This window comes from Dermochelys coriacea, chromosome 2 (genome assembly GCF_009764565.3).
Source record: "Dermochelys coriacea isolate rDerCor1 chromosome 2, rDerCor1.pri.v4, whole genome shotgun sequence".
Classification (NCBI taxonomy): Eukaryota; Metazoa; Chordata; order Testudines; family Dermochelyidae; genus Dermochelys; species Dermochelys coriacea.
This window is the reverse complement of record NC_050069.1, coordinates 205,333,715-205,351,258: the sequence shown is the minus strand read 5'-3', so window position 1 is coordinate 205,351,258 and position 17,544 is coordinate 205,333,715. Positions and strand designations below refer to the sequence as shown.

Below are 17,544 nucleotides of genomic sequence, written 5' to 3'. Positions count from 1 at the left end.
TTGCGTGTCTGCCAGTAACCAAGTAAATCCAAGGTTCCTGTCAAAAATAACTCTGAGCCTATCACCGTTTAATGCTGGATGGTGAAAGAGTTTACAAAGATCTTTAACTCCTTAGGCCTTTAAAATCAGTATCAATACAACAGGACCCACTGTTCTAGGTGCTATACAATCAGAATAAATGATGGTCCCTTACAATTAATAATACAGTTTGAAAAACTTTCATTTAAATAAACATAATAAATATTTGTAAAAAATATATTTTAAATAAATCGAGACCAACAGCAGTTTTTAAACATAGGAATCCAGCACCAACCAATGAAACAATTATTTGTTAGAATCATAGCATCATCCAGTTCAGATTCAGAACTTTTAGTTAATGGAAACATTTTGGAACCATCTAGGTTTTGCAAAAACAAGGTTTTACTAACCCTCATAATTTTTTCCATGATTTTGTTCACATGTAGTTATTCCCCTCTAACACGTACAAACTCACTTATTGCAAGATTGGGTTAATACAGGAAAGCTAGAAATAGTGAAACGGACTTTTTTATATTCAGTGCCCAAGATGAGTGACGCGAGTAGTAAACAAACCATATAAGCGTTATAAAGTATAAATCTGTAAAGCAGCCCAAGAATAAAGTGCTTTGGAGTGTGTTCTTTCAAGGTTTTCTCTGTCTTAAGACCACCATTTGCAAACCTGTACTCATGAAAAGACTCCTGCTGGGAAAGCACTTACTGGACCAGGGTCTACATTGGTAAAGCCTAATATAAATGTTGAGAAGTACAACAGAAACATAGCTACACTATTCGTACATTGACAAACAGCACTGAGAATAACTTGCAGCCTTATTGACTGATGTAGTAGGGTCAGAGGAGTTCATCCAAGTTGTTCAGAAAAAAGTGGATCAAATGCTACTCACAGGTACACTTATTCACCCCACTGGGAGTGAAGGTGATTCATGGGAAGTTACCAGGACTGCATGAGTATTACTGAATGTGGCCCACCATGTTTCTCTTCACACAATCTAAACAAGGGAATCAGAAGTTATCTAGTTTGTTTTAAGTAAGTTTAGCTTGGTAGCCATTACCACATGATTGCTTAAGACTCTAGGACTAAAGATGTGTTTACTTTAATGCAGCAAGCAACAGATATGACAGGTTCCACAAATAAGTTGTACCTACTGAAGGCAGAAACTGCAGCTGTTTGTTTCTAACCAGAACACTGTCTATTGCCCAACCAGAAAAATTCTTCTACAATTCTAACAGTCCAACTTTCTCCATGTGTGAACCATTTTGTAACATATATAATTAATAGAGCCCACCTTTTCTTAAGCCCCCAGCGGTTGATGATCCACCTATTTCATTCTGTGCAGAAACAAGGTCCAGAGACTGGAGAACAACTACTCTTTAGCTAGGCCTAGTATACAAATTTCACAACCTTATATGCAATAGACTGGAAAAAGCTTTTGTTGATTTGCATCCTATCCTGGAGAGCTTCTCAAAGTCTTTAAATTATTGTAAAATGTTTTAAGAATTATGCGCTTTCAGGCACAAACCCACTTATGTTTTGGCTTATTTCACACTACTAGAGACAGTTGATTGATAGTAGCCAATCACTGCACCGGTATTTGAAGAGCAAACATCTCTAGAAGTACAGAACTCTGCGAGTCTTTTCCACATTGAGGTTTTTTTGTTCAAGAAGAGCAGAGTCCATATAGCATTCATCAGCATTTAACCAATTCCTTGCTTGTAGGAACTGAGACTACTTCACCACACACAAACTGTTCCTAAAAAAACAAAAATGAATAGTGTTATAACTAATTTCCACTGCCACCCCCACAAGCAGTATAATGCAAGATAATTTTGTTTAATGGCAAAACAGTTTTATTATAGGCACGGTTGAAACTGAAGCCTGAAATTAAACTTTCATATAAAAATACGCAAGAACTGATAACATACAAGTATGTTTAAATAGGCTTGTCACTTAGCTAACTAAAAAACATCATTGCTAATTTGGATTATGGATTGTAATTTGCTACAATTAAGGTTGTAACTAGCTTCCTATTATAAGAACCATTTTATGTACCCTCCTACCAAAAAGGAGTTTATTTTAAAGTATGTTCCAACTTGGTAAGAGGGAATTGGGGAAAACAATTATTAACATGTGAATTTTGGAAAAAAAAAAATCTAATTCAATATTTATTTTCAAAGTTTTAAAAATACTATCAACAACAACTAGCTCCTGTATATGGCACAGAAACTTCACATTTGATTTATGTGAGCTCCTTGACATGATCTAGTTAGCGCACAGGACTGTTTCTGCTAGTTTGAAATGTTTATTCACTCTGGGTTTTTGAACATATGCATATACGATTAGATCTCAATTATCTTTATGAACTTCAAAGCTGTGCTGATGGACGGCTGGAGCAGCGAAATGTGAAAACATTTATTTACAATACATGACTTTATCCTTAGAAAGCCCCTTTAATTTATAAAAAAGCCCAAAAGAATGAATCTACAATGACTTTTTTTCTCATGGAAGATCTCCCACCATTGCTGGCAATGGTGGCAGCATAAATGTAAATTGGCTGTTGGCATTACCACTGTTGTGTCACATAATTGTCTGGAACAGATCTAGCCACATGAGGGAAAGACTGTCTGCAGCCATCTATACTAACACCTATGCGGGTGGTACCAGTGCAACCACACTGGTTGCTGAAATACAGATAAGAAATTTCCTAGTGTAGACAGGGCCTGAGTGCAAATTCTCAGGAGACAGTTACCTACCTGGATGAGCCATTTATAGCTACCAGTGGCAGCTGTATGCCTGCAGTCAGATGTCCAGGCTCAGAACTTGTCCAGATGAAAACAGTGTGTCAACCAACATGTTAAAATTAACATGTTTTTAAACTAGTGTGGAGGTTTAACATCTTCACAAGTGTTTTACACAGTCACAGCTGACTCTAGGGGGAGCTTGGGGTCCTCTGGGACAAGCCAGCATGCTGTTAATATGATAAACCCTGATAGGTACATCTTTAAAACCCTGACACCTGTTTGCCTTGACGGTGTCACCCGCTGCCACAAAGCCACCAAGGAAGACAGACACTTGCATCCCCACGCTCCCGCTCACCCCTAGGCTGGCCCCATTCTCACCTGGTCATAGATCACCCTCACAATCAAGGAGCAGCTGGGGCAGGTGGCCACATCCTCCCCATTCTCCAAATCCTCCTGCAACAGAGCCAGGGACACAGTCATTGCTCCGCAACTGTGCTGCACTGCTGGTGTAAGGTTGCATTCCTCCACCTGAGCCAATGTGCTGCTTAGCTATTATAAGCTTGCTCATGTGAGCTAGAGTGCTCACCAATATCTGCTACCTTCACTCTGTCCTTACTGAGGATTAGCTGCCTTGCTAGTCACGAGGACTAAAGGGAGCAAATTGGAGGGGAGGGATGGACAGAATCATCCCACCAAATGCATCCGATGAAGTGAGCTGTAGCTCACGAAAGCTTATGCTCTAATAAATTTGTTAGTCTCTAAGGTGCCACAAGTACTCCTTTTCTTTTTCAGATATTCTTGTTAACTGCTGGAAATAGCCTACCTTGCTTGTCACCATGAAAGGTTTTCCTCTTTTTCCCCCCCCTGCTGCTGGTGATGGCTTATCTTAAGTGATCACTCTCCTTACAGTGTGTATGATAAAACCCATTGTTTCATGTTCTCTGTGTGTGTATATCAATCTCCCCTCTGTATTTTCCACCAAATGCATCTGATGAAGTGAGCTCTAGCTCATGAAAGCTTATGCTCAAATAAATTTGTTAGTCTCCAAGGTGCCACAAGTACTCCTGTTCTTTTAGTGGATTACAAGTTTCACTCCTTTAAATGATTTACTTTTAAAATGTTATTTTTATTACTCTTAGTACTTCATCATTTACCTTTGTTAATACTGTGCAGATGGATGTTACTGTTTGTTTATATTTTTAATAGCAAATAAAGTATCAGTGAAAATATTGATAGTTGCTAGTAGCTTTAGCAATCACATCTCACAACATTTCTAGTATTGTGATATTCCTTTTTAATTCTAAATTTGTGTTTCTGGTATTTTTTTTATTACACAATTTTATTCTTTGGCGTCAGATGACTTCCAGACTGACTGATTTCTTGGGTTCAGTGTCAAAACTTCTTCAGTTTCCTTTGATCTGCCAACGGGGACTGTCTTTGTCAACTGTTATTTGCCTCCCTATTCAGCACCCTAGTGCTTTTTCCATGTGTCACTACTTGTGTATAGAACGTGGCTCCAAAATAATCACTAAAGGCCAAATTTTTAAAGGTTGAAAGCACCTAGATGCCTTTGAAAATCCCCCTAGTCACCTAAATACCTTTAAAAATCTGGTCCTAAAGGCACTGTTCTACCTTGTATGAAATCCTTCTCACAGGCAAATTTTTACTGTAAATTTTTATATGCAATATACAATAAAATATACAACCCCAAGATGGATTCTTGTGGTTCTCAATCTAACAATCGTGTTATGCACCTGAAAGTCACGAAATTAAAAAAAAAAAAAAAACAAAAAACAAACCATAAAAAACATTTCTTGCTATTTTCCTTTTTGTTTCTGTGCCTTCTGGGGCTCTAGCTTCATACTTTGGTTGTTACCTCTCCCAAATAATCCATATACAGTAAAAGCTGTTTCATCCGGCACACTGGGGGGCTGGGGCATGCCAGTAAGTGAAAAATGCCAGTTAACTAAGAGGGAGGGAGTTTGGGTGCAGGACTTGGGCGCAGGAGGAGGGTTAGGGTGCCGGATCTGGGGAGCGCTCACCTCAGGCGGCTCCCTCCAAGCCGTGACCTGTCCCAGCTGCTCCTAGGCGGAGGCACAGCAGCCAGCTCTGCACACTGCCCCTGGCCCTGAGCGCTGGCTCCGCAGTCCCATTGGCTGGGAACCATGGCCAATGGGAACTGCAGGGGCAGTGCCTGCAGGCAGGGGCAGCGCGCTGAGCTGCCTGCCACGCCTCCGCCTAGGAGCAGCCAGGACAGATTGAGGCTTGTGGGGAGCTGCCCGAGAGAAGTGCTCCCCGGATCTGGCATCCCGAACCCCTCCCGCACCCCAACCCCTCTCTCATACCCAACTCCCTACAAGAGCCCACACCCCGTGCCTCACTCCGAACCCCTCATGGCTGTTCCTCTGCCTAGGAACATTTCCGGGGAGCCACACGGAGCCAGGTAGGGAGCCTGCCGACCCCGCGCCAGCCGGACTATAAACCGAACTTTCTATGAAGATTAGAAATACCAGCTGATAAAACTTTCCAGATGGTACAGGGCCGGATAACAGAGCTTTTACTTTACTTAAAATGGATGTACATTCCTATAACATTAAATATGGGTTTGAACCTCCAGGAATGTGATCCCCCCATCCGTTGTAACTGAAAATTTATTAAAAATCCTAATATCTGTAAGTAATCTCCCATCCTCTAAACACTATGGTGCACAATTTAGTCTTCTATTACTTCACTTGTTGCATACATAGATGTTGATTTTTCTAGTAGATTATTTATACTTCTAATTGCAGATTTTAATTTCACACCCTTTTATGCATGCTACATATTTTGTTATATTTCAGTGATGTTCTTCATTCTGACACAGTGACTGTTTTGTACTGCCAAAAATAAAGGATTCTTAAAAAATGAATGATCCCATTACTCTTTTTCATTGAGCTGGGTGGGAGGGCCTACCGCTGAGCTCATCTAGTTTGCTTTTTGGTGGAACTAAAGTGCCTTGTCTGACTCTACACTATGTTTTTCCAGGGGGATAGGTAATACATGTTCGTTACCGCGATGGAAAAATACACGTTTTCTTAGCACCGAGGACACGGATTACAATGCTGACTCAGGTGTTAATGAATCATTATTATTCACAGTTGACAACTCTTAACACTGACTGTTTGGCTAACCCTGTTTCTAAGTCATCGGAAGTATTTGTCTCTGAATGTCTGCAGCCCCACCCCATTTGTACAGGTGTCATAGATAACTAGTTAAAACTGGGGGGGGGGGGGGAAATGATGAGGAAAAGGCCTGAGAAACTGTATTTGAAACAAAACCAGAGGGCAGCCTGCTCATGCGTTTGTGCCCAATTACTGCAGACTCTCTGTGTCCTACCCTGCAGTGGAAAGAGGCGAAGGAGGACTGACAACACCTTCCTCCCGGCTTTTACGTACAACAGCCCCGCGGCTAACGCCTGCCCAAGAGGCAGGAATATCCTGCCTTTACCTGGGCCACGCGGGCCGCAACCCGCCCTCTGCCCCCCATCGCAACGCGCCGCCCCCGGCCCGAGAACGAGCGCGGCAGCCGCGCAGCGCACCGGGCTCTCAGCCACGGCTACCGCTGGCAGGCCGAGCCGGCGGCCGTTGGTAACGTTTCCCCAGCACCGGGGCGAACCCCAGGGCGGGCCCCGCGCCCCGATCGGGAGAGGCCGCCCCGCGCTCCGTACCCGGGTGATGAGGAAGCGGTCCCCGCACGGGCACGGGTAGCTGTAGGTCTCGGTCTCCTCATCGTACTCGAAGTCCTCGATCTCCACCTCATCGTGAAACACCGACATGGCCCCCCCACGCCGCCGTCGCCTCTCAACTACGCATGCGCCGTCCCTCTGCCGCGGTACTCAGGTCAAGTAGGCCGCCACGCCCCTTCCGGGCTTGCTCTTCTGTGTGCGCCAATCGCCCGTCAAGCCGGAAACGCACTGCGCGTGCGCCGGAATCCGTTTCCCAGCGGGCCATCGCTCACGTGCCATTCGCTGTCGAGACGGCGGGGGGCGTTTCTGTGACAGACTGCGCCACATGCGTCACAGCCCGCGGGGAGCCAATAGGGAGAGAGCAGAGCCTGTGTCAGAACTAGCGAGAGGGGAAAATGGAGCTGCTGGTCCCGTCAGCGCAGCTCCGGGGCAAGCACAGTTATTCCCCCAGAACCCCCCCCCGCCCTGGGGCACAGGTCCTGACGGGGCAGGCGGTAGTTCGCCTGCGCGCTTCGGGCCACTGGTCCGTAGGCGCCTGGGCGAGCGGCGGGGGCATGGCCTCGATCACGTGACTCTGGATGGCACTGGCGTCGCGGTTGGCGGGCGCCCCCATCACATGATGCGGATGCGCCGCCGGTAGGGCAGCTGGGGTGCCGGGAGCACGTGCGCGGGAAGGCGGTTGCGGGAGGAAGGGGGAGTGAGTTGCCCGTGTGCGTGCGTGGGCAACAAATCCCCGGGGACCCCGCCGCTTCTTCCTGGGCTGGCGGCTGAGGCTTGGCTGGGCCCCTCTTCTCTGTCTCCGCCCGGGGGGAGGCCCAGGCGGCCGGGACCTGCCTAGGCAACCCGTCGCAGGCGCGGGCGGAGAAGCGGGGCAAGGCCTTGCCAGAGAGCGAGGGAAGAGAGGTGCGTCGTGCCGCACTTAGCGCCCAGAGCGGCGCCGGGGCTCGGCGCGGAGCCTGAGCCAGGGAACCCCCCAGACCCGGGCGCTGGGCCCGCGCGCGCAGAGCGGCCCTGTCCGCGCGGCGCCGCTGAGCCGGGCCCGGGACTCCGTGAGCAGAGCGCGCAGGGAGGTCGGGGGTGACATGGGGCCCAGCTGTCAGCGGGAAGCTAAGGTGGCCGGGTAGGACCGGTGCATTTCCTGCGGGAAGAGTCGTGCTCTGGGAGAAGGGGCGGAGATAGTTTGGTCCTAGCTTTGGTCGGATGTTTCCTGTGCTGCGAGTTCCACCAAGTGTGACAGAAATATAATAAAAAGAAAAGGAGTACTTGTGGCACCTTAGAGACTAACAAATTTATTAGAGCATAAGCTTTCGTGAGCTACAGCTCAGTGAGCTGTAGCTCACGAAAGCTTATGCTCTAATAAATTTGTTAGTCTCTAAGGTGCCACAAGTACTCCTTTTCTTTTTGCGAATACAGACTAACACGGCTGCTACTCTGAAACTAGAAATATAATACAGGCCAATAGCAATATCGGTTCCAAAAGTGACATTCGTAAGTGGATGTGAGTGGCTGAAAGCAAATGTTTCCACGTGATGCTACAACCTAATCTAGCGGTGTTGATCCCATATAATGGGTTGCACACATGTATGTACGTACATAAAACCTATTACTTATATATGCTCATTATCAGTGACAGCAACCAGTTTCAGGATACCTCTAAAATAAAAGTTTGCAATTGTGACTCTTCTACAGAAGCGTTTGTTTTTAAGGCCCTTTTGTTATGCTATTAAGAAAGAGGAAAAGACGCCTGGCAGCTTTTTGTAGGTACAGTAGAATCTTGGGTTTCAGAGTAGCAGCCGTGTTAGTCTGTAGTCTCAAAAAGAAAAAGGAGTACTTGTGGCACCTTAGAGACTAACAAATTTATTAGAGCATAAGCTTTCGTGAGCTACAGCTCACTTCATCGGATGCATCGGATGAAGTGAGCTGTAGCTCACGAAAGCTTATGCTCAAATAAATGTTAGTCTCTAAGGTGCCACAAGTACTCCTTTTCTTTTTAGTAGAATCTTAGTTATGAACACCTTGGGAATGGAGATTGTTCATAATTCTGAAATGTTCATAACTGAATAAAACATGGTTCTTTCGAAAGTTTACAACTGAAAATTAACTTAAGATGGCTTTGAAACTTTATGGAAGAAAAATACTGCTTTTAACCATCTTAATTTAAATGGAACAAGTACAGAAACTGTTTCCTTACCCTGTCAATTATTTTAAACTCCCTCTCCCTTTTTTTTTTTTTGAGTAGTTTACATTTAACACAGTACTGTACAGTATTTGCTTTTTTGTGTATGTCTGCTGCTGCCTGATTGCCTGCTTCTGGTTCCATATGTGGTGGTTAACTGGTCAGTTCATAACTTCACTGTTCATAACTCAGGTTCTACTATATGTTGTTTTCTAACAGAACATTAGTGGAGTGAAATTTACAGTAGTGCACTCTACAAACATATTTTACTGTCATCTTCTAAAATGGCTTACTGTCCTTGAGACAGTTGATACTGTTTGGAGAAAAAAAATATATACTTACCGTGGTCAAACAGAATTTTAGCCCTGGGTGAGTGGGCCAGGAGTAAAGCATCTCCTGAGTTACTTGCTCTGTTCTTAGAGAGGGAGCAAGCAGACTGGATCCACTGTAGTGCTGTCCTGAGTGGAAGGAGAGGAACAAGGAAGTAGCACCACATCTCTAATAGGATTGAGGGGGAAAGGGAGGAATAGAGTGATTGGAACTGCTGCTGCTTTTCTTGGAGGGAAGGAAGAGGAGTGGAAATGGGAATAAGGAATGGAACAATTCAAATGAAGAGGTGCTGGGCAAATTAAAGCCCTTGTGCCCATCTAGGAGGGCAGTAGCTCCAAAATAACACATTTTATAGAGTGCTTATTATCAAAGCACTTCATCATTTTTTTTTTTTTTTAAAGATGCGCTGCAAAGGCATTCAGTTTGGCTGATTTGTTTTAAACAGTTGTGTTTTGAATGTGTTTGTTTCCCTTCAGTAGTTTGATAAAGTTGAAGCTAAATCTTCTTTCCACCTTTACTTGACAGTGCTATGGTTCATTAATAGGCGGGAATTAATTAATGGGAACAGAAAACATCCAGAAGTAATTTCTAGGATAGAATATCTAGCGCAGAATTCATTAGTTTAGGGAGAGGAACTCAAACTCATTTATAGGAGAGTTTGGAATTTATTAATTATAGGGTGATGTGTTAGAATTGATTTAGTTGGGGGTGGGAATTAATTTACATTGCCATGTTAATCATGTAGGGGTAGCTTTGAGGGAGCATGCTTGGTGGAACAGATTTTTTTCCACTAACTAGTAGGCTTAGCCTGGGTCTGTGCTACCAACTTATGTTGGTATAACTGTGTTGCTCGCAGGTATGGAAAATCCTCATCCCTGAGCCATGTAGTTATATCGACCTAACTCTAGGTGTAGACAGCACTATGTGAGCAGGAGAACATAGCTACTGCCTTTTGGGGAGGTGGCGTACCTACACCAATGGGAGAAGCTTTCCTGTCAGTGTAGGTAGCATTTTCACTAAGCGCTACAGAGGTGCTGTAAGTGTAGACAAGCCCTACAGTCATGTTTACGCTACCACTTGTGCCGGCAAAACTAATGTTAGGGGTGTGAAATAGAACACCTCCTGAGCGACATAAGTTTTGCCCGCATAAATGATAGTGTGCATAGTTCTATGTTGGTGGGAGAGCTTTTCGTTACGTGGCTTTATTATGTTGGCAGGAGAGCTCTCTCCTCTTGACAGAGTGGCTACACAAGTGATCAGTACAGCTATGCCGCTAGAAGCTAGCTGGTGTAGATACGGTCTTAGTCTTTAGCTGACTATTGTGTGTGTTAAGGTAAACTTTCAAGCCCTGACTGAGTATTGCAGCTCTTACAGCAAAACTGAGTCTATTTCTTTGTGTTCACTATAATGACTTACTATTCAGTTCATATTTTGGCCTTGCCTTCCCCCATTTTTAAAGTCTTAATTTAAAGATAAAAACCACTCCCCTCTTGAAGGAAATGGCACTGTCAAATAGGGCTGGCCTTACCATGGGGCGAACTGAGGCAGCCGCCTGAAGTGCCAGACTATGTGGGAGTGCCACTAAGACCCAGGGTTTAGAAAATTGTATCTGCTGCTGGTGCATATGTATTCTCTCTGCCCTAGATGCACAGAGATGGTGGAGTGCTGTGCTGGAGGAAGGAGGGCACAAGAGACATAAGAGGCAGGCAGGAGAAAAGGTGAGAGGGAATAACAAAGCAGCAGGAGCTGCAGGGAAAGAGGAGGACGAGCCTCTTATGTACCTTTCTAACACCCCCAGGAGCCTGGACTGATTAACACCAGCTTCTCAAGGAGTTTCCTGCTGCTTCCCTGAACCCACTTGCGGAGAACAGGCAGTCAACTGAAGTACCAGGAGCCAGTTAGGCCCTTAAGATGCTGATATCTTCCCTCACTCAGGCCCTGCTACCAGCCTACTTATTTGTCCCCTTCAATTGAGTGTTGAGAGTCACTATAGCTGGCAAAGAATAGCAGTCATGAGTGAAAGAAGAAAATGTCCTTCTGGGGCAGGATTTAGAAAAAGAAAGAAAGCAAAGGAAGCTTTTCTATCTATCTAAGCAGGAAGGAGCTCTCCTGAGATACATAGACACAAATGTTCACGGTGAGCCTTCCAGCCCCAGTGAGGATATGAGTGGTGAGGAGATGCCTGATCTTCCAGTTAGTCAGAGCGCAGATGACCTGGTAGCTACTGTAGCATCTGTATCTCCATCTCAAATGGATGTAACCATGCAGATTCCTGAAGAAAAGTGTAGATCAGAGAAGAGTGTGGTGGAGGCGCAAGAAACAGCTGCTGCTGAGTTTAGTTCCTTAAGTCTAAATGATCCAGGACTGTGGACCCACTTGAGCAATAGCCTGAGGGACTTCCTTGTACTGCCTGGGCCACAGCAAGTGAAAAACTTGATGTTCCCCAAAGACAATGAAATAGAAGTTTCTATCCAACACATTACTGGTATGAAATCCCTAATGGTGACATAGTGGAGAAACCATGGCTTATGTACTCAAAAACCCAGAATGCTGTTTTTGTTGCAAACTCTTCCAGTCTAATGTTCCAGCCACATTGGGTTCTACAGGAATAAAGGACAGGAAAAATCTGGCTAGAAATCTGGCATGCCATGAGAAGGCAATAAATCACCAGAGAGCATTCCATAGGTAGAAAGAGCTTGAGATGAGACTAAGGTTAAAGGCCACCATAGATGATCAGCATCAAGAGAAGATTGCATCAGAGTCTCTTTACTAGCAAAATATTCTGAAAAGGCTCGTTGTCATTGTGAGAGTGCTCGCTACTCAAAACCTAGCACTGCGTGGCACTTCAGATCAGCTGTATGTGCCAAACAATGGAAACTTCCTTAAAACTGTGGAGCTGATGGCTGACTTTGATGCTGTACTCCAGGAGCATCTAAGAGCAGTCACCACCCAAGTAATGTACGCACACCACTACCTTGGAAAAACAAATCAAAATGAGATCATACAGTTATTGGCAACAAAAGTCAAACAGAAGATTGTGGCAGATCTGAAGTCAGCAAGATATTACTCGATTATTCTGGACTGCATACTTGACATATGCCATACGGAACAAATGACTTTAATGGTGCGTTTTGTAACAACAACAGAATCTACTGAAAATGTCCTTGCAGTGGTGACTGTCAGAGAGCATTTTCTAGAATTTGACATTGATAAAACTACAGGAGCTGGTCTGACAAATGTGCTTCTTAAAAAGCTGGAAGATACGGGAATTGCAATAGCTGACATGAGAGGTCAGGGCTACGATAATGCTGCCAACATGAGAGGAAAGAACAGAGGAGTGCAGACACGGATCTGAGAGTTAAACCCTCAAGCTTTTTTTGTCTCATGCAGTTCTCATTCATTGAACTTGGTGGTCAGTGATGCAGTATCAGCTTTTAGTGAGGCGGCAGAATGTTTAATGTAATTCAAAGCATCTATGTATTTTTCTCTGCATCAGCTCATCGATGGCAAATTTTGAAGCAGCATTTGGGAACATCCTCTCTGACACTGAAACCTTTGAGTGCCACACGATGGGAAAGTCGAGTGGAGGCGATAAAGCCTATCAAACACCAAATTGGGAAGATAGATGATGCCATAGTTGCCATTATGGAGGATAATGCTATGACAGGAACTGTTCGTGGGAGAACAGTGGCAGAGGGAAATGGAATCACCAGAAACATACGTAACTTCAAATTTCTGTGTGGCTTAGTGTTGTGGCATGACATACTGTTTGAAATAAACATTGTAAGCAAGAGACTCCGAGGTCTTGATAGTGATATATCTGGAGTAATGGAACAGCTAGACAAAACAAAGTCATCCTTACATTCTTACTGGTTAGATGAGGGATTTCAAAACATTCTGAAGAGTGCACAGAAGTTGGCAGAGGAACTTCACACTCAAGCTATTTTCCCGCCAATTCAAGAATACAAGAGTCACCGAAGAAGACGACATTTTGATTACGAAGCATGGGATAATCCCATAAGAGACCCCAAACAACAATTCAAAGTTGAATTCTTTAACCAGGTGCTAGATTGTGCAATACAGTCAGCTGAACGTTTCATGCAGCTCAAGGGACACATCAGTATATTTGGGATGTTGTTTTATATTCCAAGACTCCTCACTATACCTGAAGAAGACCTACACCAGCAATGCACGGCACTAGAGTCAGTGTTAACACATGATGACATGCGTGATATTGATGCAAGTGATTTAGGTGATAAGTGAAAGCCTTTTCAAGATACATTACAGCAGGATCAACTCCAAAGGCTGTTCTGAAATATATGTGCACAAATAAGATGACTACCCTCTTTCCAAATGCTTTTGTTGCTCTGCGCATACTTCTAACACTTCCTGTAACAGTTTTCCAGTGGAGAACACAGCTTCTCCAAGCTGAAGTTAATAAAAACACATCTATGCTCCAAAATGACACAGGAGAGGCTGGTCGGCCTTGCAACCATCTCAATAGAGCATGAGCTGGCCCAGACAGTGGACCTTCAGCAGGAAGCAGTTCAAATCTTTGCAACCAAGAAGGCACAGAAAGCACCACTTTGATTATTCAAACAGATAAAAATGCCAGTGTTTACTATGCAGACAAGAAAAGTTACATTTGCTGTACAAAGATGAAGTGAGCTGTAGCTCACGAAAGCTTATGCTCAAATAAATTAGTTAGTCTCTAAGGTGCCACAAGTACTCCTTTTCTTTTTGTGAATACAGATTAACACTGCTGCTACTCTGAAAACTGTCAGTTGCTGTACAGGCGTTTGAAAATTAAGTGTTACTTACAATTTTTGAACAAGGCATTTTAAGTCGTTATTTCTCCTTTATTGGGATAGACAGCAGAGCAGTACCATGAGAGGAGTAGAACAGGAAGAAGGCAGAATTGAGACCTTTATAAATTTTGGCCCAAGCGAGGGGGCATGGGAGCATCAATTTGAGCTCCCCGCCTCAGGTGCCAAAATGTTGTGGGCCGGCCCTGCTGTCATATAAAGGTGGAAAGAAAGTTAGCTTCAATGTTATCAAATTACTGAAGGGAAGCAAACGCATTCAAAACACAACTGTTTAAAACAAACCACCCAAACTGAATCCCTAAAAGTAAGTTGCAGTGGGATTCTGAAGTTAGGCCATTTACCAGCAGATGTTGTTATGGTTAGTAGAACTGGTTTTTAAGGATATTGGGGGATTAAACAAGAAGCATCTTTGAAAAAGAACAGTGATGTTACTTGTTTTATAATTTTGTCAATTATGTCAAAAAGCCTTAGATATTCTGATATCCCTTATTAACAGTTGGCTATTGATTTTCTGAAATGTACTTAGCATCTTTGCTATTGTGATGTTGTCACATGATGTTAGTTATCTGCCAGTAGCAGGGTTTGAAGTTAAGGGAAAAAGCTACCTGCTGCCTATTCAAGTCTTTTCCTGTGCTGACGTATTCCAGTCTTTTCCTATGCTTTTCTTTTTGCGAATATAGACTAACAGGGCTGCTAACCTGACGTATTACTGTGGCTCTTTGGCAATGTACATTGGTAAATTCTGGCTCCTTCTCAGGCTCAGGTTGGCCCCTGTTCTAAAGCATATACTGCAGCAAAAAGTTTATAAACCATTGTTCAGTCCTGCTGCCTTATGACAAGACACTTTTATAGAATCCTATATTAAAAAGTTGCAGTGTACTGTGCAGATAAACACTACAAAGTTATCACTAATTGAGAAATGTTAAGTAGCAGCATCAGCAAACACTTCTTAAGTCTGAAATTGGGCATTTTAAATAAATAATAAATGCATTCCATTTGAGGGATCTACTTAAGAAAGCTCTGCTTTTGATTTTCACGAGAGACTTTATTCGGTAACCAGCCAATGCAGTTCTTAGTGAAAGCCTAGGAACATACAGTATAATCAGGCATACCGGATTGTTGCCATTTTAAAGAATTCACAGTGAGGGGAAAAAAAATCCATTCTAAAATCAATACACAAATCCAGTGTATGTCAAAGTAAGATTTTTAAATGTGAATGAGAGATTAAGAATACTTGTAGACATGAAGAGGCTGCGACATCAGTAAAATGCATCCTAAAAATGAGATCAAGAATTATGGTAATTCAATCTAAAAAAACCCAGAGGCATGTACTAACAGAAAGACATATTGGTTCATTGGGGGCCTGATCCTGAAAGTGAAGCCAAGGGGATTTCCTAGTTTGTTTTCTTGTACTATTCTTGATCACTTTGGTTTTGTCTGGTTGGTGCAGCTGCTTGTTCAGATAGTAGGAGGATTTGAATCTTAAAAGCTATATTCTTACCGTATTATGTAACTGCACCTTCAGATGAAAATGTACTGCTTAGGCTTTTACAAACATGAGTCTTATTGAGAATATGCAAATCACTATAGTGCAATATTATGCTTATTGCATCATCATGCTGTATGTTCGTTAGGAAAGATCAGGGTGTGTGCAAGTGTCCTAGGCAGTTGCTATATAAGCTTTCCCTTGCTGTCCAACCAGTATGCCCTCAGTGACGACCTGGAGGGACGACTTGTAAGGGTGAGAAGATAGCAAATAATTGAACAGGCATGGAGACAACTATCTTTGATATTACAATTTTGGTTGTGATTTTTATGCTGTGGGCACCTGCCCCTTGGGAGCAAACTGTGACCAACCCATTCCACATGGACCGCTGAAAGAAAAAAACTTTATTTTTAAAAAAAAATTAACTAGTATTTGATGGATATAAAATACATACTCAAAATTAGGTATGTTTTATAGTTTAGGATAAAGGGGAGATGTTTACTGGATATTGGAGGTTTTGAACTGTTTTCAAACCTGATGCCTATTGATTTACAGATGAAAGCAATCAAGTTGAATAATAAGAAATTGTTGAATAAGTATTTTAAATTGAATTTTTTCAGGAGCTGGTGACTTTGACCAGGGAACACCATGGCCCACACTACCATTTCTGCTGCTTTTGCTATTCCTCAGTTACTGAGAGGTACTGCTCGAATTTTCCCCACTCTTTCTGCATTGTTACGGTTGAAGTACTCTGCTTTGTGTTACTGCACAATGAATGGGTAGGTTATCAGTCTACAAACACGACTAAATATTTTGTTTTTAAAGAGATTGTGATGATAAATGTCATGAGTGTCAGAGGCTGAACAAACTTTAAGGAACTTTAGAAATACTCTATCAATCACCTGGTTGTATTTTAAATTAGTAAGTAGGGCTGGCTGGCAAACAAGAATTCCATTCACAAAAAATGTTGGTGTTCAGACTGGGTTTTTGAAATCTTTCAACAATTTTTGTGAAAAAACATGAGAGGGAGACAGGAATAACCTAATGTGGGCATTTACCTGGGTTGTGGGAAACCCTGGTTCAAGTGCTTGCTCTGCCTGACCCAGATGAGTGCCCTAACTACCAGGCTATAGAGTTACTCTCTGTCTATCTCTACTATTAGAGTTGCTCCATTTTGTATAACTAAGTAAATATTCATGGGCGAGAGGTTCTACAGCCCAGTAGTTCTCAACTAGGGGAACATGTACTCTGAGGTCTTCCAGGGGGTACATCAACTCATCTAGATATTTGCCTAGTTTTACAGCAGGCTAGATTAAAAGCACTAGCAAGGTCAGTACAAACTAAAATTGCATACAGACAATGACTTGTTTATACTTTTTTTTTATTTACTATACACTGCAATGAAGTATAATATTTATATTTCAGTTGATTTTATAATTATATGCTCAAAATTAGAAAGTGAGCTATTTCAGTAGTAGTGTGCTGTGATACTTCTGTATTTTTAGGTCTGATTTTGTAAGCAAGTAGTTTTTTAAAGTGAGGTGAAACTTGAGGTACACAAGACAAATCAGACTCCTGAAAGGGGTACAGTAGTCTGGAAGGGTTGAGAGCCACTGGTGGTTAGGGCACTCACCTGGGATGCAGGAGATCCAAGTTCAAGTCTCCGCTCTTAATCAGGCAGAACATGGACTTGAACTTTGGCCTCCCAAATCACCGGTGAGTATTCACCAGGCTTGGCTGTTATGGTGCGTGTCTGTGGATCTCTCTTTCTCTGGTTGTGACCAGAATTTCCACCCTGGACCAGAGAAACCTGTGTGATGAAAGTTTTGTCAAAACAAATGTTTGTGAAAAGTTTTTGTTTTTGGAAAATGAGGATTTTCTCTTGAAAATTTCCCAACCAGCTCTAGTATTAGCATTGAGATTAAATCTGAGGTGAGATTAGTGTCTGACTTCATTTAATTTTTGTTTAAATTAACATAGTGTAGAATGGCAGCTCGATTAAAGTGGTTACATTGTCAATAGAAACTTCTACCATTTAAGCGAAGCACTAATACTTTGCAGTTGCAATAATGACGTTAATCTTGGTTTGCTTTTTGTTGAAGCACAATGAAATCCAAAAGGAAAACGGATCATCTGGAGAGAACGGCAAATAACTTTCGACAGGAGGTTAGTGTTCTGTTCTACAGAAGGGAAATGTTGTTGTTTTGTGTTATGAAGAGACTGGATA

The 17,544-nt window shown here is 42.9% G+C and overlaps 2 protein-coding genes across 8 annotated transcripts in view; one reads left to right on the top strand and one right to left on the bottom strand.

Moving 5' to 3' along the window:
* Nucleotides 1-202: 202 nt before the first annotated feature.
* DPH3 (diphthamide biosynthesis 3) lies at nucleotides 203-6,617 on the bottom strand. 2 transcript variants are annotated; one of them, XM_038393160.2, is made up of 3 exons: nucleotides 6,482-6,617; nucleotides 3,154-3,228; nucleotides 203-1,787 (listed from the first exon to the last, which is right to left on the bottom strand). In XM_038393160.2, the coding sequence occupies exons 1-3, from the start codon at nucleotides 6,587-6,589 to the stop codon at nucleotides 1,725-1,727; spliced, it is 246 nt and encodes an 81-aa protein (XP_038249088.1). In that variant the 5' UTR covers nucleotides 6,590-6,617; the 3' UTR covers nucleotides 203-1,724. The 2 variants fall into 2 exon arrangements, with proteins under 2 accessions (XP_038249088.1, XP_038249089.1); XM_038393161.2 differs by lacking the exon at nucleotides 3,154-3,228 and having other exon boundaries at nucleotides 6,482-6,613.
* OXNAD1 (oxidoreductase NAD binding domain containing 1) overlaps nucleotides 6,515-17,544 on the top strand; it is a 42,089-nt gene continuing 31,059 nt past the window's right edge. Inside the window, exons 1-4 of one of the 6 annotated variants that reach the window (XM_043509097.1) lie at nucleotides 7,664-7,738; nucleotides 7,943-7,987; nucleotides 15,938-16,096; nucleotides 17,420-17,483. In XM_043509097.1, coding sequence (XP_043365032.1) covers nucleotides 15,966-16,096; nucleotides 17,420-17,483 — 195 coding nt within the window. In that variant the 5' untranslated portion in view covers nucleotides 7,664-7,738; nucleotides 7,943-7,987; nucleotides 15,938-15,965. Of the gene's footprint in view, nucleotides 6,654-6,881; nucleotides 7,136-7,215; nucleotides 7,403-7,663; nucleotides 7,739-7,942; nucleotides 7,988-15,937; nucleotides 16,097-17,419; nucleotides 17,484-17,544 lie in introns of those variants that run through there. The other 5 variants (XM_043509096.1, XM_043509099.1, XM_038391549.2 and 2 more) reach the window with 5 other exon arrangements.

What these genes read in the sequence shown, in the direction of transcription:
- DPH3 (XM_038393160.2), bottom strand. Translation starts at nt 6,589, where the DNA reads ATGTCGGTGTTTCACGATGAGGTGGAGATCGAGGACTTCGAGTACGAT. An exon ending in ACCGCTTCCTCATCACCCGG is followed by an intron (nt 3,229 to 6,481) that starts GTACGGAGCGCG and finishes GCTCTGTTGCAG; the next exon opens with GAGGATTTGGAGAATGGGGA. An exon ending in TGAGGGTGATCTATGACCAG is followed by an intron (nt 1,788 to 3,153) that starts GTGAGAATGGGG and finishes TTGTTTTTTTAG; the next exon opens with GAACAGTTTGTGTGTGGTGA.